Source organism: Hippocampus bargibanti, linkage group LG15, assembly GCF_051943395.1.
Source record: "Hippocampus bargibanti isolate YZ-2025 linkage group LG15, ASM5194339v1, whole genome shotgun sequence".
NCBI classification, from domain to species: domain Eukaryota; kingdom Metazoa; phylum Chordata; class Actinopteri; order Syngnathiformes; family Syngnathidae; genus Hippocampus; species Hippocampus bargibanti.
Window position 1 is genome coordinate 10,348,893 of NC_142748.1, and position 27,032 is coordinate 10,375,924.

The 27,032-nt window shown below is 46.0% G+C and overlaps 2 protein-coding genes and 1 long non-coding RNA gene across 9 annotated transcripts; 2 read left to right on the forward strand and 1 right to left on the reverse strand.

Annotated features, from left to right (window-relative positions):
- Window positions 1-17: 17 nt before the first annotated feature.
- prrt2 (proline-rich transmembrane protein 2) lies at window positions 18-7,153 on the forward strand. Of its 6 annotated transcripts, none has more exons than XR_016117312.1 (8): window positions 18-175; window positions 984-1,235; window positions 1,777-1,964; window positions 2,260-2,549; window positions 2,622-2,751; window positions 3,460-3,568; window positions 6,349-6,384; window positions 7,015-7,153. XR_016117312.1 is itself a non-coding variant. In XM_089014888.1 (6 exons), the coding sequence occupies exons 1-6, from the start codon at window positions 18-20 to the stop codon at window positions 3,474-3,476; spliced, it is 1,035 nt and encodes a 344-aa protein (XP_088871014.1). In that variant the 3' UTR covers window positions 3,477-4,436. The 6 variants fall into 6 exon arrangements, 2 of the variants coding, with proteins under 2 accessions (XP_088871014.1, XP_088871016.1); XR_016117311.1 differs by having other exon boundaries at window positions 6,986-7,122; XR_016117313.1 differs by lacking the exon at window positions 7,015-7,153 and having other exon boundaries at window positions 6,349-6,492.
- Window positions 7,107-18,061, reverse strand: LOC148887759 (double C2-like domain-containing protein alpha). Its single transcript, XM_089014887.1, has 11 exons — window positions 17,920-18,061; window positions 15,445-15,779; window positions 14,766-14,845; window positions 14,076-14,150; window positions 13,058-13,167; window positions 10,911-11,037; window positions 10,407-10,466; window positions 8,850-9,031; window positions 7,748-7,829; window positions 7,464-7,560; window positions 7,107-7,243 (listed from the first exon to the last, which is right to left on the reverse strand). Exons 1-11 carry the CDS (start codon window positions 17,940-17,942, stop codon window positions 7,107-7,109), a joined length of 1,308 nt encoding a protein of 435 aa, XP_088871013.1. The 5' UTR covers window positions 17,943-18,061.
- LOC148887760 (uncharacterized) lies at window positions 15,597-25,339 on the forward strand. Of its 2 annotated transcripts, XR_016117316.1 has the most exons (8): window positions 15,597-15,737; window positions 15,857-16,107; window positions 19,137-19,228; window positions 20,683-20,897; window positions 22,582-22,697; window positions 23,432-23,500; window positions 24,746-24,868; window positions 24,953-25,339. It is a non-coding gene; the product is annotated as an uncharacterized LOC148887760 (long non-coding RNA). The 2 variants fall into 2 exon arrangements; XR_016117315.1 differs by having other exon boundaries at window positions 24,746-25,339.
- Window positions 25,340-27,032: the final 1,693 nt, after the last annotated feature.

A 27,032-nucleotide genomic window follows, 5' to 3' on the forward strand; every position in this document is an offset into this window, starting at 1 on the left:
CAGAGCGCAAGTCAAGCATGGAGACAAGTAAATTATTTGTAGTAATTAAAATAGTTGTGATTATACTTGTTTGGGTCTCCACGCACACAAAGAATCTTGTTGTTGTTTTTGTGGGTGGGGGGGACCCGACTCTTCATAAGAAGTGCACCTTACTGAATAGAAGTCCAAAGATGCTGTAAGTATTCTATATTTTTCATCCCTCAGTATGTGTGTAATTCATTATGACCCAGTTAGTCATGATCAATTTTTTTTCCTTTATTTTAATGTTAACTATTTTCAGGTCACTAAATACGTAAACTGCTTCTGGTTAAAATGGCTACGCGATGGTACAATTTTAATTTACAAGAGCAATTGTTAAAATGTTATCTAAATATGTATTGTATTATAAGTTTGGTCAGGTTCTGGTTTCACTGCTTGTGTTGTAGTTATGCCTTTGCGCCAGAAGATGGCGCAAAAATCCCGTCACGTCGAAGGTTGTTTATTTGTCATCTTGACTGGAAGTAAACGTGATGCATCCTTACACAACTGCTCCCAATTTGACAAACAACCTTCCTTGTCATGTTGGACTGTGCACAATGGTGGTTTTCATGGAGTCACGATAATTTAGCCCAACTGTACTTAACGTTTTTTAACATTTATTTTCAACAAATCATATTTATATTATTGTACATAACAGAGGCTAAGACATCTAAATAGAAAAGTCTCTAAATATTCAGCCTAACAGTTCACCTACCCACCTTCTAACCCCTTAATTCATGCAAATAAATGAGCGTTTTGTGGGCAGTTGTATCTCTTTACAAATGCAGGGATAGCCAGCTGCGCTCGTCGACAACCAGAACCACTATACAATCACATTTGACATCCACAAAGATGATTAAAATCATGCAATCCCAGTCTCTGTTTGACACAAATTGATAAACACAATGGATGTTACTTATCTCTATTTAAAAAAATCAGCACATCTTCTGCTTTCATTTGTGCAGTGTGCACACCCATCATCTCATCCAGCTCTTCGGCCCGCCCTGTGTGCTGTCCCCCTCCCCCTCCTGCCGTCCATCTGAGCCAAACAAGCATCCTCCTCATTCTCCTCATCCTCGCACACTGATGCCCTTTCTTCGGAAGCGCGGACGCAACACTGGAAAACGCCACCATTTCTTCTTGGATTACGTGCAATGGAGGCATTCGACTGGCCGCAGTTGTGTTGACAACAAAACGCAGGGGATCATTTTTTTAAGGTTAGTTTCTGTTTATTGTTTTTTTTTTCTTAACTGGGCACATTTCGTTACATCGAGAGCTGTTAAAATAAAAGATTTTCTTTTTCTTGTGGAAAAATTCGATGGTGCTGTGTTGTGAAGCGTCAAAATGAGTGAGGATTGGTCCTTTGTCCCCTCTCATCACCCCCACCCCACCCCTCCACCACTGCTTTGTTTTTTTATTGTAGTTTTGTGTGTACATATGGCGTGTGCTCACCTGCATAGCTTTTACTACGTACAGTGTGTGCTCTTTTGGCTTGTTTGTCATTTGTCGTCATGGATATCCCATTCAGTTTAATTTGTTCAGCATTCATGTGTTTCAAATGTTTTGCCAGCAAAGGATTATGGGTATCAGGAGAAAATCAATTATCCACGTGAAAAAGACATACTCGCCAACTAGCTTTAGATTAGTTGTCATGGCAATTGTGATTCTTCTCCCAAAGGTACGCCAGCTGTTGTTTTTCTATTGAACCCTTCCGGCTGTCAACATGATGCCCGCCTCGTCTCCTTCCGCCTGGCCCAGAGAGGAGCGACCGTCCCTCTTGGACCAGGAGGAACCCGAGTTGAGCCAAGTGTCTGTGGCCATGCCTTGCCCCTCCATAAGTGCGGGCGACCAACTCCTGTGTAGCAGCAGCCCAGCCGGTGCCGGACCCCCACGCAGCAAGTCCAAAGGGGAGCTGGTCATTGTCATCAACGACAAGCTGAAGAGCAGTGAGTGTTGATGTAAATAACATAAAAGAAAAAACAATATTACATTAAATCAGCCAAAGAACTTTGCTGACCAAAGTACTACTTGGAAATAATCAGAATAAACTATTGGCCAAGTGTATAGAACACAAGGATTTTGTGTCTGATAAAACACGCTGCTCAAATTAAAAAAAAAAACATGAAAATAAGTATGGAAGTTAATTCCTAAATGTATCATCATATCACTCAAGCAGGGTAGTTTATTTTGAAACTTTCCGGAAAGTAGTCATGTTGGCGGAAAATTCGTTGCGGCCCTCAGGTGACGGGGTCCTCGCCAGCGAAAACCCCTCCCCTGTGGTCTCATCGCCTCCCCGGCGTCAGCACTCCATCTCATACCCACACCACGCCAAGACCAGGAAGGGCAGCCGGGCGGGTTCCATAGGTTACACCGCCTTCTCCCCCAGGCCTTCGCTGTCCCGGCACTCTAGCATCGCCACCAACCCGCCCTTGGACCGCACCAAGGTGAAGGACTACCTCCTGCTCTCCGTGCTGGCTTGTTTCTGCCCGGTGTGGCCTATTAACATCGTGGGATTTGTCTACTCCGTCATGGTGAGAATACGTGAGAAAAAAAAACACAAAAGTTTGTGGCCTTTGACCTCCACCCCTCTTCATCCCTCCCAGTCCAAGAACAGCTTGGAGCAAGGGAACTTGGATGGCGCCGTGCGCCTGGGTCGCGTGGCCAAGATGCTGTCTGTGGTTTCGCTGGTGGGCGGGACTCTCATTATCATCGCCTGCATTGTCAACTTGGCCAGTGAGTGTCCCAAATCTGACCTTTAAGATATCTGTCTTCCCACGCCCACCCCCTTATTACTTTACATTCTTTGTGCTGATTCACTCCTCTGAACTTTTCCTCCTTTATATTAGAAGAATTTGGGGAGGGGGTTGCTTGCTGTGCCCCCAACCCACACCTACTCACACAATCAAAAAATGCTTTCTTGCATCACAGCAATCTACTCTGACAAATAAACAAGGGGGAAAAATGATTGCCACATGATCCGTGCAGGCTTTTGTGATTGCAATGTTATCTTTGTCTTGTTGGCCATCTGCCTGACCGGTATCATACATGTTCCTGTGCCTGGCTAATAAAATGATTCCCATAATGCATCCTTGATGAGTTCACTTAAGACTGAGAATTTATTTTCACATGATACCTTTTACAACACCAGATACAAATTTATAACAGATCCAATCCCCAAAATGTTTTTTTTTTTAATTAATTTCACTTTCTGCGTTGTTAAGTTGGACAAAGAATTGTAAAACAGTCTACCTGGAAACCACCTTTTTATTGTGCTCAGCATTCGGGGATGAAAAGGTTTTATTTTCTTCTTTAATTGACATTTCAGTCTCTCTCTCTCTCTCTCTCACACACACACGCACACACACACATACATACAGTGTACATGGCCAATGACTTACGCAGCAGCTCGCCAACTAACTCGCTTCCTTTTCCTTCTTTTAGTCAATGTGAAAACCTGAGTTTCATCCCGCGATGAAACGGGATAAGGCAGCCGCATCCTGACCGGCCCGCATCTGCACCGCCTGTCTTTTACAGACTAGTTGTTACCTGGGTATGTGACTAAAACCAAACGCAGCCACTATATTTCTACCCCTTCGATCTTACAGAAGTCTGTTTTTGCTCATGGAAGACAACATGGTTCCCCCCCCCAAAAAAAAACAAAAAAAAAAAAAAACGCATAGACACAAGTGAAGGCGGGAGGGAGGGATTGTGCCCATGCGCCTAGTTATGGTTGGAGAACGGAGACAAACTGATTGGTCCCCAAAGTCTCAGTGGACACTTGGACTGCAATGATCCCAGGATGCACTCGCATCATGCCAAATCCCCTCAGATTTACGGAGGTGCTCCACCCCCCACTATCTCCTTCCCAGAGGAGAAAGCGTCTCCATCACCTTGTTCTGAGACTCCTCCTCTCCTAGCCATGATTAAATGGAGCCTTATGGGAGAGAGGGGGGGGGGGGTGAAATCCCATAGGATTCCGCAAGTCTTGTACGCACTAAAGGGTTCAAACATGCCAAAATTTCAAGTTGAAAGTCTCAAAGGTTTTCACGGGGCCAAAACTTTCCGCAATCTGCCACTTTTCAAGCACTGTGAGTCCCACCATTAAAACTGTTGCAAGATTCACACTTGGGACCCCTGCGACAATCCAACGTCATGGAATAAAAAGTTGGGTGAAAAACTACTTGAGCACTCAAAACAGTGAACTAGTCCATGATGTGGATTCGTTTTTTTTAATCCACTCACTTTTTAATTTTAATTTTTTTAAATTAACTTTTTAACGTTGAGATTATGCAGGAGTACTGAATGAAAGGGGCAGTGAGTGTACTATAACATTGAAAATCTCTCGGTCACAGGTTATCTTTTGATAATGTTTGTAAAAGTGTGTGTGTGTGTGTGTGTGTGTGTGTGTGTGTGTGTGTGTGTGTGTGTGTGTGTGTGTGTGTGTGTGTGTGTGTGTGTGTGTGCGAACTTTGTACAAACAAGAGCAGGTGATTTCCATCCTAGCGTTGACGGTGGCTTGCGTGTGCTGCTCCTCGGGTCACACGGTAGCTTTTTAGGCAAAAGTACATTTGATTTGCCAAGCCCTTTGAAATAATTTCGATCCATTTCAAAAGACTTGTGAGGGCAGCACACCCTCTGCTGTGTATTTTCAAAATGGCTTTTCTCAAGTACTCCCATGTACCCTTTGCCTGTGAATCTCACTGTGATGCAAACCACTTTGGCTTCTTCCCCACTGTACATAACCGACTCCTCAAAGGCCAACATGGCAACCCCCCATCCCTTATTGTATGTTTGATCTAGTCGTCATGAGGTGTATATTATCCTCAATATCATCAATATAATCGAGCTATCCTATTTACTAATTATCTATTCTCGTGTACAGATTATTTTTGTGGTGACGGGCGCGCCGTGGGATTTTTCATTCATGTAAAAAATCATGAATTGGCACTTTGAAATATTGTAATATGATAACGCATTGGATTTATAAGAGACACATTGCATGCCTGTGGGGTGTACTTGTTCTTCAAAAGAATCTGGTTTGGGGGGACTCAAAGTCTCTCACAAAAGGTGGGAATCAGCGACGCATACAAACTCAAATTTTACCCCTCACTCATCCTTTGAATGTGTGTAATCTTAATAAATTGCACAAAATGCATTCATTTTTCAGAATCTGTTCTCACTCTTACCTGCTGTGTCCTACAACGGAGGCCAGGCTTATGAAAATGATACATGCAGTATTTAAAAAAAAGCCTTGGGTGGTATATTTACATGTTGACAGAAACACCAGTGCACAGTATTGTGAGTCAGCTAATTCGATAGGAGCTGCTGCAACTGTAGCTGCTCACACAATTGGGTCAACGGGATTAAATCCAGTTGGCTCATATCAACTGACCGCCAGCAGCCCATCGCCCAGCATGCTCAAAATCAAATTATAACCCAACGAACAAGAACGTGCATTCTGGAATTACATTCTCAGAGTCTATGCTGCATCCTCCACTGTCAACTCTGCACCCCCCCCCCCTTCCCCCAGTTCAAGTGCCAGGTTTCTGTGATATCGTAAAATAATCAGAGTACAATGTTGTGTCATCAAATGTTGACACAACTATTGCTCACACACGTCAAGTCGGTCCATCTCGTCAACACAAACGAGATCAATTATTAAGTTTGTGCGGTTTAACGTGCCGTCGTAAATTCTGCCGCTTGGTGACACTGTTGGGTTTATAAGAAAATGAGAGGACTACACAAAGCAAATGAACAATTTATGGACTGAAAAACAAATCAACCATGCTCACTTGAAATTTCTGAAGACAACCCCTCCACCCAGACGATATATATTAACATTTTTCAACGCATGCCACACACACAAAAGTATGCATCTTTCCACAAATAAGTGGTTGCTTTGGATAATGATGTCCTTAGTTAAATGTTAATTACAGAAAAACACACAAAATTGTTTTGTTTTTAGTACAAACTGCCACACAATAGCGGTGAAAACCAGATGAAATGAAACTCCTCCACTCACTTCCACAGGGTCGTGTGACACCAACATTTTTTTGTGTGTGTGTAACTTAGCTTTGGCCATCAATGAATACATGTGACTCGCAGCAGTTTACTGGAAAGATTCCATTGCATCCTTGGCCAAATAGTGGATATTTATTTATTTTCCTCCCATGAGTAAGATAGACTCTCTCCTATTAGCTCAATTGTCTCGAGGAATGGACGCAATTTTAGTTCAGTGAGCCGAATATGGAATAAATAATGAAACTACTACGACCACTATGACTACTACTATCACAACAGTACTACTACTTTGTGTGTATTTTCCTGCAGACTGGATGCTCCGAAGCAACATGCTGCCTCTCACAGGTCAGTTTTGTTATGACAACAAATAATTGTGTTTTACAATACAAAATGGGTTTTAAAAACCTCTGTCAATGTTTGTAATCGTGGGATATTTTTTGAAAGCACATTAGAGAGAACAAAAAAAAAAATACATCATGAACATCATCTTGCCACGAAAAGTGCAACTGGCAACAATGTTAGTTCACTGTTTTTCTTCTGAGTGGACGTCAGCGACACAAAACATGCAAACTATTGACAGACAAGAAGTCTGGAAGTTAACGTGGAAGAACCGATTCTCCTTGTCCAGTTTATTGGGCTGTCAGCAGCGCGTGCTTCGACAAGCTCAATCCATCCTAAACCCAATGTTGCAAAATGTCTCTGAAGATTCTTGGAAGCTGAACAACAAAACTGGTCTCTCCGATTGGGATACCCAAATGCTCATGGAAATGTTGCTATTTCTTGCACGTTTTCACGTCATATAGAAAAAAGAGCTGTAAGAGCCGTGATCGCCCACTTCCGTGACTTCTGGTGCAGGAAATGATCCAATTCCACTCTCAGAATATCTTGTATATCTTTGCACATCAATGTTATGGTGACCGGGCCTCTCATGATTTGTGTCTGACAGAGGCCTTTTTGCTTTCATGAATGATGAAGTCATCAGTGAAGCCGGGAGACCGGTGACAATCATGCAGAAGAGCCTTCTTCCTTCCCGCCGCCATGTGGTGTCATCGATTGGACGCAGCGCTTCATTCCTGCGCAGTGGAACCGGGCAGCTCGTTGGTCAGTGTGTGCCAGCGTTCCACCTTCTTGCCTTTGTTCTTCAGGCAGTCGATCCAATGCTGCAGGGTGTCGCCCTGCGAATGGCACCCTAAAGAGATGCCCCCTGCCCGTCACAAGACACCAGATGAGGTAAGGAAATGGATTTGGCATTTTTCCTAAGGTTGCTCATAAGCAAGATGCTCATCCCAGAGGGACAACAGCTGAGAATAAACACCCCTTACCCCCTCTTGGTCGAGCGACATGTCAGCGTTTGTTGAGTCACGGCCTCATCGATGTAAAAAGAAAATGTGTGTGCATCGCGATTTCGCCACATTTCAACTCACCAATGAAGTCATTTGACTTGCCAAGGTCGTAGTCCCACACGGTGACCTCTAGCGTCTTGGCGGCCAGCTCTGAGAAGGAGATTTCATAGAAGAACTCCTGACAAGACGGGGCAAAAGGGGAACCCATTATTTCCCAAAGCTGGCCTTCTACTGTGTTCATGAATGATGTAGCGAGATGATGATGTGCAAACATTAATCGGCTCCGGCTGCAGCAGAGTGTGGCCGAGGTCTCTCGCAGCCAAAATGAGCCTTTCTATTGGTCCATTCTCAAACTGACAGCGTACCTCATTAAACTCCGGGTTGAGGGTCTTTTTCATCACAGCGGTTTTGTGCTTAGACTTCTTCTGAACGTCTGGCTTGAGGTACCTAAGGGATAAAGTGTGTGACAGTTAATGAGAATAGCGGTGAGTCACGCTAGATTCCGCTATTATCATATCACCGCTTATGATACACTTCCATCGCATTATCGTCCGCGCCGTCATCTTCGGCAACGCCACAAATAGCATCAGCCAACTGCCGGACTTGCAAGCCAATTGTTCGGTTTGCCACCCACGGCTCATCATGTCTGCGAGCGTATGTTCCCACACGCTGGCGAGACGCATCAAAGCCCCTCGCGAGAAGTATTCTGATGCTTAACGGCCAGCGTACGTGTCAAACAAAACAAGGCGCACGTGTTGGATGCGGAGGCTCACTCGGCGCTCCGGTTGCCAAACCACCAGAAGCTTTGTGCAATCATGTTTGTTAGAGGGAGTCAAATCCTCACGATTTCTTATCTTCAATTTGTACGGCACGTGCGTACATGTGCACTGGAGTGTGGGCAATACTGTGGGTTGTTTGGCATTCCGCTGGTTCCAGAAAGCCCCCGGAAGGGGGGCCAAAAGTGTGGCGTTAAGAACATCTCCACGCTCATCTGTCTCCTTGCTGTCAGAACGCATCAGTCAAGCAGAGCAATCTCACTAACCTCGCTGACACGACTTCTATGCCTTCCCTTTCGCCAGCGAGTAATCAAACGGCGGGGGACTTTTGTGACACTAACAGCGCCGCCAAACTTCGTCTGGCGTCTGCTCTTTGGCGCGACCCTAACGTTTGAGTCCGTCACTCCGTTTTGGAGGCCTGGGCGTTCCACATGACGCCACCATCGTTAACGTGATGGATGAATGGATCGGGCAGTTATTCGCCAGGGACGTCTCCGGGTGATTCGTGGGGCCTCGGGGCGGGGACACTATCAGACCCTATCTGTCCTTTTATATACTTTAGCAACCTTATGGGAGTAATGGTTTGACTCCAATTGAAACGAAAGAAACAAAACGCCTTTTACACAGGAAAATGTGTCTGTTGATGATGTCACTTCTATGCTGGGCGGATTAAAGCTGGTACGTTTCTTACGTTTTAACGTAAGGGTCGGAGAATCCATTGACATCCATGGCAGCCAGGTGGGCGCAGCGCTTGACGCCTACGCACAGCCCGCCGCGGGGTCCCTCGCCATCGCCGTCGGACGGGGGCACGTATTGCAGGCACAGCAGCAGGCGGCCTCGCTCCTCCAGACTTCTCTGCTGCTCCGTCTCCCACTGAGGACGGCGAGGTAACGAACGTCAGGAGAAGAGGAGCAGAAGGTAGAGCCACAGGAGGCCTCTCCACCCATTTTAATCAAACGGATGCAAAATCTATCTACAGAATTACATTCTCTAGCCCCACCCTGGATTGGATTACCGTATTTTCCGGTGTATAAGGCGCACCCAAAAGCCTTGATTTTCTTCAAAGGATGACCCCGTGCCTCAAACACACAGGAAAATACGGTATTTTATTGCCTAGACATATCAAGAACCTACTCCATTATAATTCACACTACGATGTGCTGTTTATATCATTTTTTTTCTACCGGCAGATTCTGATTGTCACATCGGCCAGTTTAGCAGAATGATGTCCACCAAACTGGTCGTGGAGATTTACCTGGCGGCGAGACAAAACTCTCAATCAAAAAGTGACATCTACTGAGACCACATGTAAGTGTCAGTCTATGCAATTGATGGATTTGATTCTTATCAAAGGGGAGATGCAAGATCCAAAGTGAACGGTGAAAGAAAAAGGGTGGTGAAGAGGCTGTGACTCAGCCTCTTGGCCAGAAGCATCGACACACGTGGATGTTATTTGCGGGTGGAGTTATATATGGGAGCGCCGTCCCTGCTGCAAAAGCTCACTTTGGATTTTTGTCTTAAAAGCCGACATTGTCTTCCCAGCCTCCATCTCTCATTAAATCGAATCTCCAAGCGAAAGTGGGACACACGGGAAAGTGATCAATATGCCGCACGGCTGACATTCGCCTTCCTTTTGCTAATTGTCTCCCTGGCTACACTACTCACAATTCCATCCTCTTGAAATTCTCATATTTTGGGAAAGGGAAAGGGAAGCGCGGGGGCTTTGGTCTGACCGGTGTACTCGACAATTACAATGACTAATTTTCTGGGTGTGCGCGGTAATGAAACGGCTCGGACCTTCCCAGGTCGATACGGAGCGACTCATTCGTAAGGCAGAAGCAAATAGGCATCAACAGCCGCCACTGCACGCCCGCGGACACATGGGAATGATTTGCCTTTTGGTCTCTTTCAGTGTCATGAAAAACAATCGCTGCAATCAATAGAGCACTGCGCTGACAAACAGAGAGGTGAGTGAATGATATCCACAACAAAATAACGTAGATACATTTGTAAAAATTATCCGCCTCTCCAAATATCACCCGAACCATCAGAGGCCAATCTGATTACCTCTATTGTTCTATCCTGGGCTCTGGTTTCACCTCATTAGCATGACTAAGCCTATGTGGTATCAGCCTTCATCATCATTCCTGCAACCAAAGTCAGCTGGGAGCGAATTCACCAACCTTCATGCCGAACATGGCGAGCGCTAGAGAAAGTGCTCAGATACATAGCCGGCCGGCGTTATCACCTCTCTCAAGTAGCAGGAGATGCCTCTGAGTGCCGTGCTCATGGCCGTGGGTGAGGGCAGCTGCAGGTGAGAGGAGAGGGGGGGCAAGAGTCAGATCTGACGAATGGCTTCCTTAGAAACACGACGAGGCGCGCAAGATTAGATGACAGAGACGTCGGAGGGCATATTTTAACTGCAGCCTTCCAACCCGCTCTGACACCTTAATCCGTATGCTCCACCGCGTCAAGCAGTTCGCCATAAAGCCACGTTTGCACATCATTATCATTACTGTTTCAATATAAGAATACTCAGAGCGTGTTTTATGTGGACGGTTGTTATTCAATACACTTGTTCCAAGTTTGCCTTTTTATTATGCAATCCTATAGAAAAAAAGTCTATTGGTAATGAACAGTAAAATGAGGCATGTCAGTAATCAAAGTAAGTCAATGAGGAAGTTATTCAAGTTCTTATTTGTGTCTGCTGCGTGGAAGCGTCTACTCTTCTCAGCGTGTATTTTCATCTCACAGGAGGTGGGTGCTCCAAACAGATGTTGAAGTGTTTGGTCTGGTCGGGCTTGACGCGGCGCAGGGCCACCCGCGACTCCCCGATGAACTCGTTGTGCGTCAGCTTGTCCTCGTCGCACACGGACACTCTGCAAGCGGAACAGAGAGGAAAATGGAGCCGGCGGGGCATCAATAAAAGGTATAGATGATGAGTCAAATCGAATCCAGGAGCGCACATTACGGACACTTTGGGAACATTTGGAGGGGAGGCGTGCGCCGACGTGCGAAATGCAAATACAATACACTACAATACATATTGATTGATATAGCCGAAGCCGTAACAAAGCGCTTAACATGGACTAAGGGAAAAGGGATCGCCTGTCCGCCGCTCTGATGAATGAAGCAGCGACATAACACGCTGGCTCGTGTGCCAAAAGTGTCAAAAGTAGCCCAAATTGGCGTAAAGATTGAAGCCGTCGGCACTGGGAGACCGTGGCGGGTGATCAATCTTCAACCCGATTGGCTGGGTGAAAGTGACATGGAAATTGCCATTTTGATCTGGAGCAAAACAAAACAAATGTCTTGTCTTTGTTTTGCTTTCCCCAGCTGCCAGAAATAAGCTTCTGGGGAGGCAATTGGACGCCATCTTTCAATGCTGTTGCCCAAAATATACAGTAAACAATATCAAATGGCACCGTAAACACTTTGACGCCTTTCCAAATGATATTCTATGACAGATTCGACCTCGCCTGATGCGGCGTCAGAGATAAAACGCATTGCTTTGGCCGTTAAAAAAAAAATACATCAAATTGCATCGCAGCAAAACAGGTTTCTTCTCTTTTGTCGCATTTGAATAAAGCAGCAGCGCGGAAATGAGATGATTTGCTTTGTGTCTGCGTTATAAGTTTTGAGTCTCTCGGGGTTTTTATCTTTGCAGGAAAGCATTAGGATACTGTATTAGGTGGCGCTGCTCAGCATGACAAATGATCAGCTTGTGTTTGCATCGGGAACAAAAAAAGAACAATGTACCTCTCTTCTTCTCGTTGATTTATTCACAGCAAATCACATTTAAATCTTGAGAACAGTGTACGCTGTCTTCAGGTTCATTGGAGTTGACCTTCTGAACAGAAGTAGATTATTTTTATGCTACATCTAAATTAGCTGCGGGGATTGCGGATGACCCCAATAGGATATGGTGACATTCCCTGCAGCCTGAAGAGAGCGAGACCATGCCGTGATATGGCCATGGCGCCACTAAGACAACATCTCCGCGCTACAAAACGAGCTCTGTCAAGCGTACGGAAATGAGGCCGATTAATTCCAATCCATCATGCCTTGATCGTCCGCCTTAATTGATGCATGTTCATTAGAATTTTAACAATGCCATTTGCGATCTCCTTGCGAGTCGGATACAAAAGACAAATGGATTCTTCCCGTCCGTGTCAATCAAAATGATTACTTTCAACCATAGCAAACATGGCTGAGAATCCATTGTTATCGCAATGCCCGTCACGGCTTGTTAAAATGAAATCCAAAGCAAAAGATTGCTTTTTTTCTTGCTCTTGATTCTGCTTGCTTTACCTGTGATTACTTTGAACAAGGTTCTGTATTACGGGGGTACGTTTTATCGCATTAAATCCTAAATGCGGGTGCCATGTTGAACACATGACAATGTGATGGAACCTGGTCATTACGCTCCACTCTCTCCAAAGAATTGGTCATGATAAATTAAAAAGAAAATTAAGTGGCTGTAATTTCATGCCTGTCCTACCCAAAATCGAGATTTGAAAAATCTGGATGTAACGGGTCCTTGTCTGTCGCCCTTGACAGCTCCTCCAGTGACCACAGTGTCACAGGTCAGTCATGTCCCCATCCTACCCCCCTCAACCCCCCAGGGATTGTCTGTCGATCCCGTTTAAATCCAACACGGCCAAAGTTTTCATGGCACGAACGTGACCATTCCCATCTTTTCTCACCTTTGGTGATGGCGGGTTCTCTTGGAAATGCAAACACCCCGCGGTGCTTAAACGTGACCCCAATCTGTCACAGCCAGACAAAGGGATGGGGAATGAGCGCAGATCGTCGCGGCGGCGGGGAGCGTGGGAACGCAGTGTAACGGAAGGCGTCATAAAAAAGGCCCAAGAGCACCGCGGGCCGGAAAACACTCACCGCAACGTTTTGCGATACATGTCCTCCTCGGTGATGCCGCAGTATGTGAGCGTCTCGTTCCACACCGGGTTCAAAGTGTTCCGCACTGTCTTGGTTTTCAGTTTGTTGGCCTGCACAATACCAAATGGGAGTCACCGGCTTATCAGGATTAGCTTTGTTGGACTGCACTAGTGTCATCATAAAAAAGACATGACAAATAAGTATGGATGACACCCCTAAAGGCTAATCTAATCTAGTGGAATTCCTTCATATAAATTGAATTCCTGTTCAAAGTATCAAGCAGACAGTGGTCGATAGCGCCTGCCTCAGGGGAGTCATTGGAAAAGGTGGTGGGCAGCGTGCGCAGGGTCCAGTAGGCTTTTTTTACGCTTTTGTCTAGATTCCTGCAGTGTGCAAGTCCTCAACAGTGGAACATACCGTGCCAATTTTTTTTCCACCATCCTAACTGTCCGATGAAGTCAAATTTTGTCCATTTTTGTGGCAGCCCCGAACCAAACCGTGATGGAAGAATACAGGATTGATTGGATGACTGTCGAAAGTCCAGTGCAGGGCAAGTATCGAAGGTTATGACGCCTTTTGAGATACAGGCGGGACGATTAACGTGCCGCGGAGATAAAGGATTTGCCCACTTGCTCATTCTTGTGGACTCCAAGCGGCTATTATAGTGCTCCCACTCGTGTGTGTGTGTGTGCGCAACATGCCCACTAATTGGTAGTCATCTGAGCGCACGTTTTGATTGCGTCGCAGTAGGCCAAAAGTGGCACTGGTCGCGCTTCTGTATTGAATGGAAATGATGTATGACAGCAAAAGCCAAGCATTCCCGTCGCTGATCTCATTTAGAAAGCAAACGAGTCCACGATTGCACTCCATTTTCAAATGATTAAACCAAGACGTCATTGCAAATATTCAATTTCCTGCCGCATAATCAGGCAGGTTAGCCAGTGACAGAAGATTGCCCTTAGCTCACGTGCAGTCTTCCACTCCTTCTCAATTAGTGCAAGTTGAACAAGATTGTCACCTTGCAGGCCCCCGGCAAAAGGTGCAGCTTCACGTAGGGATCGGCCAGCCCGTTGAAGTCCATGGCTTTCAGACCCTTGCAGAGACAGACACACAGACAGACAGAGCGCAATACGTCCATTAAAAGATGGCCAGGCGCAAAGGTGTGCGGCCTTCTTTATGGAAATTGAATTTTCCACACACGGATGACGCCGCCAGATAGATGAAAAACCTCACCCGTGATTGTGATGTTAGGCCCTCGGGCGGGCGTCTTTTGAACGCATCTATTCCAAATGGTCCCAACCATTTGCAAAGCTTTCATCCGCCGGTATCGACATTTTACGGCGTGTGAGCGCCTCAATCTTCAAAGTGACGGATCCAATGCTTTTAATGTGTTCACACCCCCCAAAAATAGAAGCGAGAACCCGTTTGATCCCGATTGAATGGTTGTGCTTTTTATTTTGATGTTGACTACTTGAATTCAGGAAAGCTCGCTTTGTGTTTCCCGTTGTAGCTTCGCATGAGCTGGCAGAAGTGGCTGGGAAGAGGGAAAGCTGGGCTTCCCTACTGAAGCTGCTATCTCTAGTGACCCAATCTCGGATAAGCGGCAGATGATGGATGGATGGATGGATGGCTGAAATTAATTCAAATGTAGTTTATATGCCCGACCAAAAAACTAAACATGGAACAAAACATGAAGTAGTTTGCCTACCTTGGCTTTGAGGACAGTGCAGTGCAAGGAGCTGGTGGCTCGGTCATACAGGAGGTCAAACTCCAATGTCCCCAAAGATGCTGTGAATACAGTAGATCAGGTTACCGTATTTTCCGATGTATAACGCGCACCCAAAAGCCTTCATTTTGTTCAAAAGCTAACCCTGAATCTTATACACCGATGCGCCTTACATGTGCAGTCATATGAGCCACAACAGGTCTCGCAAGGACTGTCAGCAGCCGTGGGGTTTAAATGTGATTAAAAAATCCTTCCATTCAAAAATAGTAGCGTGTCGGCAACGTCACGCTTGAAACCGTAATGTTCTTATTTGGAGCAACGTGGGACAATTGTGACACATTAAATCATGTAGGCAGCCGTAACGTTTTTAATTAAGACCTTATTGGAGCGTTCTTGCAATGGGAACGAATAGCTTAATCAGGATTTATGACTATATCTGATGAAATGTGTACTTTTTATATCTGCGCTTGCTAGTTTTTGACAAGTTCATGTAAATAGAATGAGGTGACGTCACAGTCAGGTCTTTTTCGTAACTACATTTTAGAGTTGCATCAGTACCCCCAGGCTGCGTAGCATATTGGGTAGCGCTTGTTATATCGGAGCAGTGCTTTGTATTTTTTCTGCTCCCGAAAAAAAAAAAAAAATCTTATATGTGACTCACTGTTATCATCGCTTTCACAGCTGTCCACCTCAATGGAGGCGTCGATGCTGCTCATGACGGACAGTGCGCCGCCGCCGCCACCTCCCACCGCTAACGAGGGCGACAACAGGCCACCGCTCCCGCCTCCCGCTGCGCCTTGACCGGGGCTGAGGGCGGCGCCGGCTCCCGTCCGACTGGGCGAGAGCGGCTCCGAGAAGGACGAAGTGGGCGACAGGCGGGGGAAGTAGGCGGAGATTTGACGTATGGGCCGGATGGGTCCCGGGCAGACGTCGATGGCCATGTGCTCCTGGATGGTGATGGCAAAAGTTTTTCCTTTGCGCACGGTCATCGGAAGACTGAAAGAAATCAAGTTGTGTCACAACTCAATTCATATCATACATCAAGTCCATTGCCTCCTCATATTTCATTCCAGGCCGCCGAGGCAGAGGACATCAGCTCACCCAACCACAAGCTGAGCTACCCCATGTACATAAAACGGGAGTAATAACGCTGCCTTGCTTTCCCTTATGAGATGTAAAAGCCATAAATCATCCCTATATTAATATTTTTCCTTCTGTTTATTGGATTCAGGATAGTGGCGGCGCCCCGGAGCCCTTGCCAAATGACTTTGGGCGATACACACCCGTCCGGCCGGCCGGCGGCTCATCACATTCACACCTACAGGTACAGGCAATTAGCGTCCACCATTTTGAGGCCAACCGATTCACTCTTGCCAGAAATGTTCTTTGTAACATCTTACGTGAGCGTGTTACGGCAGAACGTGATACTTAAGCCACCGTTGCGTTTAATTTGATGCGGTTGAGGGTTTTATTTGCGCGCAAGTACAAATGCGCACTGCTCACGCAGCGCAATCATTAGCAATCTCACCCGAAGGGAATTTACGTGGTAGGAAAAAAACAGCAGATGGTGGGCTCTCATTTGCATTTGCGTGGACCACAGTGGAATTCACTTGAGGCAATTGGGGGTACAAGATGAAGCATTACGCCAAGCAAAGCCTCCATCCGCCCCCATCAAACTGCAGCGTCTCATCGGAATCCACCGTAGGCCATTATGGGATGGAATCTATATAGCGGAGCCCTCTTCGGCATAATGGCGTGACGGTTGACCACGACCGGGCCGGCCGTCTGTTCCCATCCTGAAATAAACAAGAGGGGGCCGCTTTCGAAAAGATCTGTTTTCTAAAGTCGAAACGCAGCTGGCCCTGATGGGGGCGTTTTGTCTTCCCCCCCTGGACCACTTGCAGGATGCATCAGTTGGAGGCGCCGTGTTATATCTCTGGAGTTTAGTGTGCGTGGGTGGGGGGGAATAGCTGGATACTTGGTGAGTCACACACCTTGTCACAGTTTTAGCAGGCCTTGGCATCAAAGAATGGCAGGCGCCCAAGCTTGTTGGTAGAGTCCAAACTACTTACAAAAGCCAGTAAAATCCTCTTGACATTTGCTGAAAAATGCATTGACATGTCCACCGTATTCTATGGAAGGCCTTTGCATTGGTCAGGAAAATTGCTTCAGAAAAAGATCTCCCGACGATTGTTGACCTTCCACACCGCGGTGGGGTCATTTGTCACCGAGGCGCAAGCGCTCTCTGCGCTGCCAGCACAAACAGCGGGTGATGCGCATCAAAGCTCATCCGCCCAGCGTCACCTTGGCTGACAATGAAACAATAATCAGAGTGATGGCGGCGTGCCAGCTGCCAATCCCCCCCCCCCCCCCCTCACCAAAAAAATGTCTTTGATTTATTTGACCCGTTTAGCAATTTTAGTGCACGATATAAATTTTACAATTCAAGACTGAACCACAAAGCAGACTCAACAGTCTAATCAGTCATTAGTTAGTCTCAAGTATTGACAGCAATGCATGCATGACTGTCAAGACTGTTCTCCTCTGTCGTTGACCCTTTGCGTTCCACTCAGGTTGAATAGTTCTCATATGCTGAGGATAATAATGCTCAAGTTGTGCGCAGCTGCAGCGGCAGCCCCCGTGGCTCTGTAGTTATACAATCGCTACCGTATAGATGGCGAGGAGTATATTTCTGCTCTCCGCCGCCTCCTCTTCTTTTAGCGCCTTCACTTAAAATTAGACTCATATCGCGAGCATGGACGACCCCCCCCCCCCCCCACCTCGCTTGCTCCTCCTTTTAAATCCGTGTCTCTCAGGAACAATAAACTCACTCATGTTGGTCCACCTGCAGCCTACATTTGAAAATGTACGTCCCCCACCCTCCCAGATGTGCGCCAGCACACATCTGCACCTTGAAATAAGCAGCTGTCAGTCACACGCCACAGGTTGAGTGCCAGCCAGCGCTACAGCGATCCCTCGTCCATTCGAGCCAAGTCAGGGAGGAGTACGTCAACTTGGACTCATGCGTGTGGAAAAGCAGCGGAGGCGCATCTGCCACATGTTGCATCAGCTGCCATTATTCCCACCAACTTGCCAGATGAGATGACGATGCACGGACAGCGCCACGGTAACTTACCTCTGAGCGAGTGTGAAACTCATAAGATGAGAAGATGAGGGTGAAGGGGATTCCAGCGCAGCGCAGCCACGGAGGGAGACAAACTAACAGGTGGCGGAGAGAGGAGTGCAGAGTAGATGGAACAAGTGGAGGAGGAGGAGGAGAGAGAGAGAAACAAAGAAGTGGGAGGGCTTGTAATGTTGGCCTCACGCTGTTTACAGTCAAATGTTCAACGTCTCAATAGTCGTGACGCACTGGACGCTCGGCCATCTGACAATGGGGGGGGGGTCAACCGACCACGCCGGTTCGTCCTCCCGCAGAGTTGCACATGCCCTCAACTGTCTTGGCGGATAAATTCACCACCGGGCATCGGCGCCCGGATCCAGTCACCCAAACACTGGAGGGAGGAGATGTTGTAAGAGGATAGCAAAGAGGGCAACGCACTCAAGCCTGTTATTGGATTAGATTACATTAGATGAGCCCTTATTTGTCTCACAGTGTTGACATTTCCATTTCACAGCAGCAAAAACAAAATACAGGAACTGCTGTAAAGGCAGCCACTCTCGCGGCGCCGTCTTCAAGTCAAAAAGAACGAAATAACAAATAATGTGACACGACACAAAAAGTCTTCAATCTTTAGCACCTTTTATTGCATGAAGCAGTTCTACATGAAAGAGAAAGAGATGAAACAACAACAACAAAAGCAAGACAGTGAGAGCAATTATGTTCCTTTTACTCTGCGCACTTATTCGGTGGCGTCTCCCCTTATCTGTCCTTTCAGGCAGGCGTGAATAAATCCACTTTTGAGGACACACATTGAAATGCAGCGTAGCAATCAACAGTGGCCATGTTGCATACATCACAAATACTCTTAATCTATCGTAGTGCACAAGCGCTTGAATTCTTTCCATGCTATGGAGATCACCATTTTGTTGTTGTTTTTCTAGCCTTTTCGGTGCTGCTTTGGATTGATATATGGCAGTTCCCAGATGCCCTTTTGTCTCTGAAGCAAAATTAGGCGTATTTTACTCATTCCCCCCACCCCTATGTAATAGTTGCTCCGTATAATTAGGCTTAGCCGTTCTTGCGTCTGGCAGTGACGGACAAGCGGAAAAGTGCTATTTGTCCCCGCATCTACCAATTAGTGTTTGTGTATTCATTTGTGTCTTTTAGTAGCGTCTTTATGTGGAAAACATTCCGGAGAACTCATTTCTCCCCCCCTACTTTTTCTGTTTCAGATATATCTGCTTGCCTTTGTTGGCGTTCCCTTGTGGCTTTCTCCGCTTCCCGAGCTCCCTCCATCCTCTTCGTCGTTGCTTTGCAGTTACACGTACGTTGAGCATCAAACACGCCAACCAGTCATGTATGTTTTGCTTGTGTTGAACTGATGCAGTGGCCACGACATGCATGACTGCGTTAACACTCTGGTGTCATGCAGAGCAAGATGACTGCAGTTCACACACTTTACCCCGTCGCCCTTTATATTTTTAGCGTTGGATGATTCTGGTATTCTGATCTCAAGGCAACGGGATTGTTTTGTAAACCGCTCAGGTCGCAAATTGGCCCAAAACGCATTCATTCCCGATAGACTTTCTTATTTATCGACAAAATTCATTGAGGCAAAATCATGTAACCGGGTCACAATTAGTTCTTTATTTTTAGCATTTTGATTTTTGTACCTTTGGAAGAGTGCCAGCACTCCAATTCAACAAGTCGTCGTACGCCAAATTAGTCAAGGTTTGTTTGTGTTGCAACAGCTCGCACGACGGCGCTGAAGCGTTTTCAAAAGACGGATGGCAGCAATTAGTCTCATCAAATCTTGTGTTGGGAGTGCGCCTATTCGCCGTTTCCGCCTCAAAAGTGCCTGGATGGATTGTAATTTGTGCTCGCTACCACTCATACGGCTTCAAGAATAAATGTGTTTGGTCCTCCCCCCGCCCCACCACCACATAATTTATGCAAATCCTAAGCGCCGTCTACTTAGGGGACAACAAAGGCAGTTGGAACCGAAGCTTACAATGTGTCTTCATAATAGTTTGCGGCAGATATTTGCTTGATCTTAGTTTTATTCCCTGGTGCTTTCTACTATCTTTGTCAATGCTTTATTTCCTGAATATGATAGTTGTCGCTTTGTTACAGCTTCGGCTGTCGTTAAAGCGCTATACACTATAAATCCATATGGATTGTATTGAATCTAATCAAAGGCAACGGAGAATGCAAACGCTCAAAGTGCCAATTTGGGAGATTTAAATTGCAAAAGTGTTTTTGTTTTTTCTTTCCCCCAAACAAGCACACGCAGTCGTAAAAAGGGCAAACCCGCAGCCTCAGGTGATGTGTGGCCGGCCGCCGTTTGTATGCAGAAACACTCCAAAGGGCATTAAAAAAAATAATCATCATGTTTTCGGTCTGGTGTCTTGATGAAGCTATTGTAGAAGAGGGGTACTTGGAAATACAAAAAAAAAAACATTTGAAAATGCTCCAAATAAAAATGTCACCTGCCGAGGGCTGTTTGACAACGTAAAACTTTTTGTCTTTATTTTTCAATTTCTCACTGTTGTTCCTCACAGCTGTAATTTTCTGCATTAAGCTTTAACTGGAATGATGAAAGATTTAGGCAACTAATGGTTTCGTTTATCTTTGGTAGCTGTGTAAATATCGTCCCTGTGCACGTTTTGTTTTGCTGTGTGCTGATTTTGTGTCTGATTACAATCCTCGCATGCAGCAATGATTCCGTTCGCTGTTCAATCCCCAACCTGATGGTCCCGATTGTTTCCCACCGTCCAGTTGCTAGGCAACACCGGAACTGGGGCCGGCGGTCCGCTTCCCTGAGCCGCGCCGAACGAGGACGCGGATGGGGCGACGAGGGTCGGTCGGGAGAGCAATTCCAGTGACAGTCAACGTCAGAATGAACCAACTTCCTTCAGACGGTCATCAAAATTCCACGCCCCTCCCTGTCCAAACGCCAGCCGGGCTTGTGTGTTGAAAGAAAACGAAAGCAGGTAGATCATATAGCTTTATTCTGGCATTTGGGGCTGCTTATGAGCTTTTGGTTATCTGGGAGTCACTTTCAACGGTGTTATTTATCAATGGTTGACATTCCTTTTACCTTGAGATAAGAAAGAAAAAGTCACCAACAGACAACTAGTTCTCCACTTTGTGGAAAGGAGGGGAGTGATCTTGTCATAGCAAAAAGGTGGCAGAAATGTGCGTCGTTGTGTTGACAACAATACAATGTGAAGATCGGGCCCAATTTTAACATGGAATCGTAATGTCACAAGGAATGGCATTGCTCTTCTAATAAAGTTTTAGATCTATTTTGCGACATTAGCCCATGACAAAAATGTCAAGACAATGGAACTTTATAAATGCATGCTTTATTCGAGCAGGAATGGGAGTCTGTTGAAGAACAAACTTGACTGTTAGCATCGACCATTGAGAGGAGATGACCCAGTAGTGTAAATTGTGCGTTATCAACTTTGACCTGACATTTCAAAGTTAATCTAGTCCTCATACGCATTGCTTTCATTTCATTGTAAATGCTTGTGACAACTGGATGGAGACAAATTTTTGATAAACAGTGAGTCCGAGATACCCGAGAAAATTACATCAGAAAACCTTTATTTGTCTCACTATGCAGAAATTCAATGTTGACGGCAGGAACAATATGAAAGGGAGAAGTAGCAGCAGGGAAAGGAAGTAACGGTACGAAACGCTTTGAGTAGCAACGGGACAAAATGTGCGTCGGTGCGATTTTCTCCATTGACAGAAAGTAAGGTGAAAATGCTGCGGTGAATTCGATCAGGCGTGTGCAGTGTGTGGCAAAGCTCCTTACTATACATGGTCTTTTTTTTTTTTTTAGCTAAAAACGCCTTACTCTACATCACAGGTGTCAAAGTCAAGGCCCGCCACGTCATTTTTTTCAAGAGAATGTACCTCGACACTACCGGTGACTGTGACATTCTTTGGGTTTTGGTCATATTTGATAGAAACAACCGAGGTCTCCCAGGAAAATGTAACTAAGTATTTTTATTGGATGCATACAAAGCCATTGAGTGGACTCGAACCCACACAGTCTGCACCGAACGCGGGAGAGTGCACCTCTACACTACCGGCGACCATGACTCGAGTTGCGTTTTGGTTGTATTTGATATGAACAACTCAGGTCACCCAGGAAAAAATAACTAAGTGTTTTAATTGAATTTATAGATCATTGAGCGGGTTCGAACACACAACTCCTGCATCCCACGCAGAGGAGTGTACGTCGACACTACCAGTAACTATGACTTGCTGTGTGTTTTGGTCATATTTGATACCAACAACTTAGGTCTCCCAGGTTGGTCTATCTTAAAAAAGGCAAAATCAAAAGACAAAAACGTTTTTAGTTTTTCCCACAGATTTTTACTGTTGTGAATAAATATGCACTTTTCAATTTTTGCATTCTTGGCCAATCCTACAAATGTGATTTATTTGGATTGCTTCGAAGCGCGCACGACAGGGCAAACTGATTCCGGTTTCATCCACAAGAGGGCGGTGTCGCTACTGACAAACGAATATCGAATGGCATCAACTGAACAGCGTTACCTTCCCTGACGTGTTTTCCGCCCGGGCCGGAAGCGGAAGTTGTTAGCCCTCTTGCTGTGGCGTGCGATCACGGATTGTTTGCTTCTATTCTGCCCGAACTAGTGAACAAAACCCGACCAAGGATGGCAGACGTCGACGAGGTCTACCGGCTTGACGTTTTATGTTTGGTGTCCAAAGTGTGCGCTGAGACGAACATCTTGGAATCATCGACAAAAGAGGTTTGACCACCACGCCGAATCATGGAGCTCGCTCGCTAAAGCTAACGTCGTTCCGAGCTAGCTCGCTAAAGCTAACGTCGTTCCGAGCTAGCTCGTTAAAGCTAACGTCACACCTGCTAATGTTGTCATTTCGTCGTGTCGCATCTTCAAATTCGAAAAAGGCTTTGGTTTGACCACCGTGCAGAATATTCGGGCTATTTCTTTAAAGCTAACGAGCTAGGCCCCGAAAGCTAACGTCACTCCAAGCGAGCTAGCTAAAGCTAACGTCGCTCCGAACTAACTTGCTAAAGCCGGCTAATATTGACTTGGGTTGTAAGTTGGAAGTGAGCTGTTTTATGGGTGTGGGACTCAACAATGGAAGTCGGAAGGTGCTTATATTTCAGCTGAATTCGTCGTTAGCCTCACGGAAAAGCAGCCGTCCTTATTTCAAGTATCATAATGTCACAAGACAGGTGTATACTGTACCTGTGCAAAATGCTTCATAATATTGCCCCATTAGATGACAAATGTTTAATTTAAAACATTCTTTTCTTACAGACAGTGTATTGTAGGTGTTCAAATACCTGACATGTTTCGCCACTCTGACGTAAACGCCGAAACATGTCAGGTATTTGAACACCTACAATACACTGTCTGGAAGAAAGGAATCTGTTTTAAATTAGATATCAAGTAGACTGGACGAACTTAATACAACTATGACAAATGTTGATTGTGAATTTGATGTTATTTGGCAGGACTCTCATCTCAAGTTGCTCGAGTTTCTTCAGACCATGAAGCTCACGCCCAAGTCATCCACAGCAAAGGTGCTCACCCTCACCCTCATATCTTGGGCAAACCATTTTCGGGAATGGGGATGATGACAAAAAGAAATAATAATTAAAGGAAGGAATATCTTGAATTTAAACAATGCTTGCTTTATTATTGTATTAATGAAACTTTCCAGGACAAGATTGATGGCTTCGACGAGCACCCAGAGGAAGGAGGTTGACACGAGGTGACACTTCAAACTTCGCCTTGGAGGTGTGGAAGGGGAGTTTGCCATCACCCACGTGGCCTCTTTCTCAGCACGTATTTGGAGTGGCTTGCCCTTTCCAAGTGCGTGCTGAGAAGGAGGCCAGGTGGGTGATGGCAAACTCCCTTTCCACACCTCCAAGGTGAAGTTTGAAGTGTCACCTCGTGCCAATCTTCTTCCTATGTGTGTTTGTTGAGGGAAGAATCTCTCACAATGACAGGTTGTAGCAGTTGCCCGTGCCTGGTCTTGAACCCCGAACTGCTGCGTCGAAAGTCTCCGCCCTGCCCACTTGGCCATGGGGCGTGGCCGATTTCGCTCGAAATTCATGTATTTATCATGCGATACCGCGTTGACACTTAGTAAAATTCTTTGCAGGTTCTCGGCGCTTCGCGCCTCGAACCTGCCTAGCGAGCTCGCTTCGCTCGCTCGCATTGAGACACTTGGCTCGCTCGCATTGAGACACTTGGCTCGCTCGCTTCGCTCGCTCGCAGGTTCACACTTGTGCTTGTCGGGGCCCTGGGAGGCTGTCCACTTGTGGACCCGTGAACTCGCTCCAGCGACCTCGCTTCGCTCGGTCGCTTTCGCTTCGACTTGGTTTCCAGGCCGTGCCGCGCAGTCGACACCCTTGTACCTTACGCTTCGGTTTCGAGCCTGTGCCGCGCAGTCGACACCCTTGTACCTTTCGCTGTGACTTGGTTTCGAACCCGTGCCGCGCAGTCGACACCCTTGTACTTTTCTCAGCGGCCCACGGGGCCCCAATTGAATATCGGGTTTGTTCGCTTATATCCTATTCTGAAGGTCACTGTTGGAATAAAAGCACAAGTTAGACATGTTGCCCAGAGCTGGGATCGAACCCAGGACCTTCACAGCGAGAGTCCATTGACTTAACCAGTCAGCCACAAGGACCACAAGTATGACTCGGTTGTGGCCTATCATAGACTTTTCTCAAGTACAAAAAGACTTAGACTAAAAAACTTGTCTTTTCTCAGACCCCCATTTGAAATTGCGGTTGCTTTGCTTCTATCTTATTCTGAAGGTCATTGGTTGCACAAAAGTACACATTGGACATGTTGCCCAGAGCTGGGATTGAACCACAAACGTTTGCATCTGGAGTCCATTGGCTTAAGCAGTCAGCCACGGGCACAATAAATATGTTCAGGTATGTTCTTTTATATTCTTCTCTCAAGTACAAAAAGACTTGGTTAAAAATACTTGACCCATACTTTCTCGTGCGACCTGGAAGGGTCCCTGGTCGAAGGCCCCCCACAACCCATACTTTCTCGTGCGACCCACTGTTTGGCACTGACCTGAGGGTGGGGGAACCAGGATGTAGACCGTTTGCTGAGTGCTGGCATGCAGGACCTCAAACCCCGGCGGGAAGCCTTCTCCTGGGCCATCTTCTTTCTTCTCCAAGGAGCACAACGCCCCCGCGTCGAGCGTTGCCGGCGACGTTTTCGGGCGCAAGAGGGCCGGTCCCAGCTCTCGGCGAATGCTGTCCCTGTTGGGATCCCCCAGCTACCAGCGGCAGTTTGGGGGGAGAAGCAGGAGGTGAAGCTGTGGTGTTTTAAGATAGTTTTGGGTGAAGTGTTCCAAACTGTTTCTGAATGAATAAAACGGTGTCACCTTGTAACTTTGTCATTTTGTTTTTTGACATATGGTCCTAAAATAGCAGTGGCAAACCTTAGCAATAAACAGTGAGGATGCTAAACAGATTTTTAAACAATTGAAAAAGTATGCAGGGCAGACTGATGATGTCAGAGGCATGCCAGTCAGTGGTCCTTTATGGGCCCTGAAAATTTACCGATGTGCCCACCACTGCATACTCAAAACAAAAGCGTCTGTTGCGCGAGCAAACCTATCATACATTTGTATTAGAAAATTCAATTCGCAATCATTTTGAATATGGAAAGCCCCAAAAATGCACCAAAGCCCATTCGTGACTCACCTCAGCCCAGAAAGTTGCCTGCGCATGATTGGGAAGCCTCGGTCAAGTCCAACCCTGAACGGAAACAAATTGACGGTGCATCATTGCTCGTATCTTATTTATTTGAAAATAAATAATCAATAGCTTGACGTTTCGGGACACAAAAATTCATTCATTCGAATGTACGTATTTTGAATGATTCCCTCTGTGTACGCTCTCAGTCGTACTGGAGTGGTCCATCGATGAAAAGGAATCTTCAGCCGTCATCTGTACTTCTTTCAAGGTGTCGGATGTTTTTCACTTCTCATCCAAGAGGCTTCATCAGCAAACTCAAATTTTTGCTGGTAGCTCTGGACCTATATATATATATTGTAGTTGTAGATCATGCTTATTATATACCAAAATAGTTTTGTATCATTCATTTATTTTATTATACAGTTCGTCAGCGAACTATTATTTTTTTTTTTTTTTTTTGGGGGGGGGGGCAGAGGACTATTCCCTGAAGGTACACTAATTACTTCTATTGTCCTGCCTGACAGTACAGATGACGTCTGAAGAAACCTTCTCATCGATGGATTCCTCCTGTACGACAGAGCTTACACAATCGATTTATGGTCACCGATTGCTTGGAAAATGCATTCCTTCTCATGAAATTACAGCTCAAAATCTGTTTTTAAAGGCACTTCGACTTATCCTGTGCAGCCGTTGTCCTTGGTGGCCTTCGCCATGGAAACGGGCGGAATGACCCACCCTCACCCCGCCTATTTCCGGGAGGCGTGCCCCGTCGCCCGCTTCTTTGTTCCGACTCGGGGCTTCGCCGTGGACGAGACCGAACGTGACGCGGAGTCAAACGTGGTTGACTGACAAACACGAGAACATACTTGTAGGCTGAATGCTAAAAAGTAGCACGGTTTGCTTATCGGTCGACATTATACTGTAACCAATACGTTGAAAACTTACGTTTTATTTTATTCTCAATTCATGTCTGCCATTTCAGTCACTATTAAACGTTTACTGAACAACTTTAGTCTCAATTCGTGTCTGCCATTTCAATCACTATTAAACGTTTACTTAGCAACTGAAGATATAACGTAAGCAAGGCCGTCGACGTCTTTGGGCAAAATAACGCATTTTAGGGCTACTTTTAAGTGGCGGCGCAACGACGAAGGACAACGTCAGCGACTCTCAACGAAAATGAATTAACAGTTTGCCTTAAAATACAAAAGTGTCACACATTTCAAGAGACTTAGTAGCGAACTCAAAAGAAACCTTACCAGATAAGAAACCTGGCGGCCATTCCTGCTTTCGTCGAGGGACCGTTCTCGACAGTGATTAGCATCAGCTGTGTTTCAGAAATGGCCCTTTTCCTTCCGTCATTGAGAAACATTCGAACTTCTTT

Excerpts from the sequence above, each read along its gene's own strand:
- LOC148887759 (XM_089014887.1), bottom strand. The coding sequence starts at position 17,942 with ATGAGTTTCACACTCGCTCAGAG. Across the intron at positions 9,032-10,406 it reads TCTCCTGCTACTTGAGAGAG|TGGGAGACGGAGCAGCAGAG; the intron begins GTGATAACGCCG and ends CGCCGTCCTCAG. Across the intron at positions 7,244-7,463 it reads CAAGTCAAATGACTTCATTG|GGGGCATCTCTTTAGGGTGC; the intron begins GTGAGTTGAAAT and ends TGTGACGGGCAG.
- prrt2 (XM_089014888.1), top strand. The coding sequence starts at position 18 with ATGGAGACAAGTAAATTATTTGTAGTAATTAAAATAGTTGTGATTATA. Across the intron at positions 176-983 it reads AATAGAAGTCCAAAGATGCT|TGTGCACACCCATCATCTCA; the intron begins GTAAGTATTCTA and ends TCATTTGTGCAG. Across the intron at positions 2,550-2,621 it reads GATTTGTCTACTCCGTCATG|TCCAAGAACAGCTTGGAGCA; the intron begins GTGAGAATACGT and ends CATCCCTCCCAG.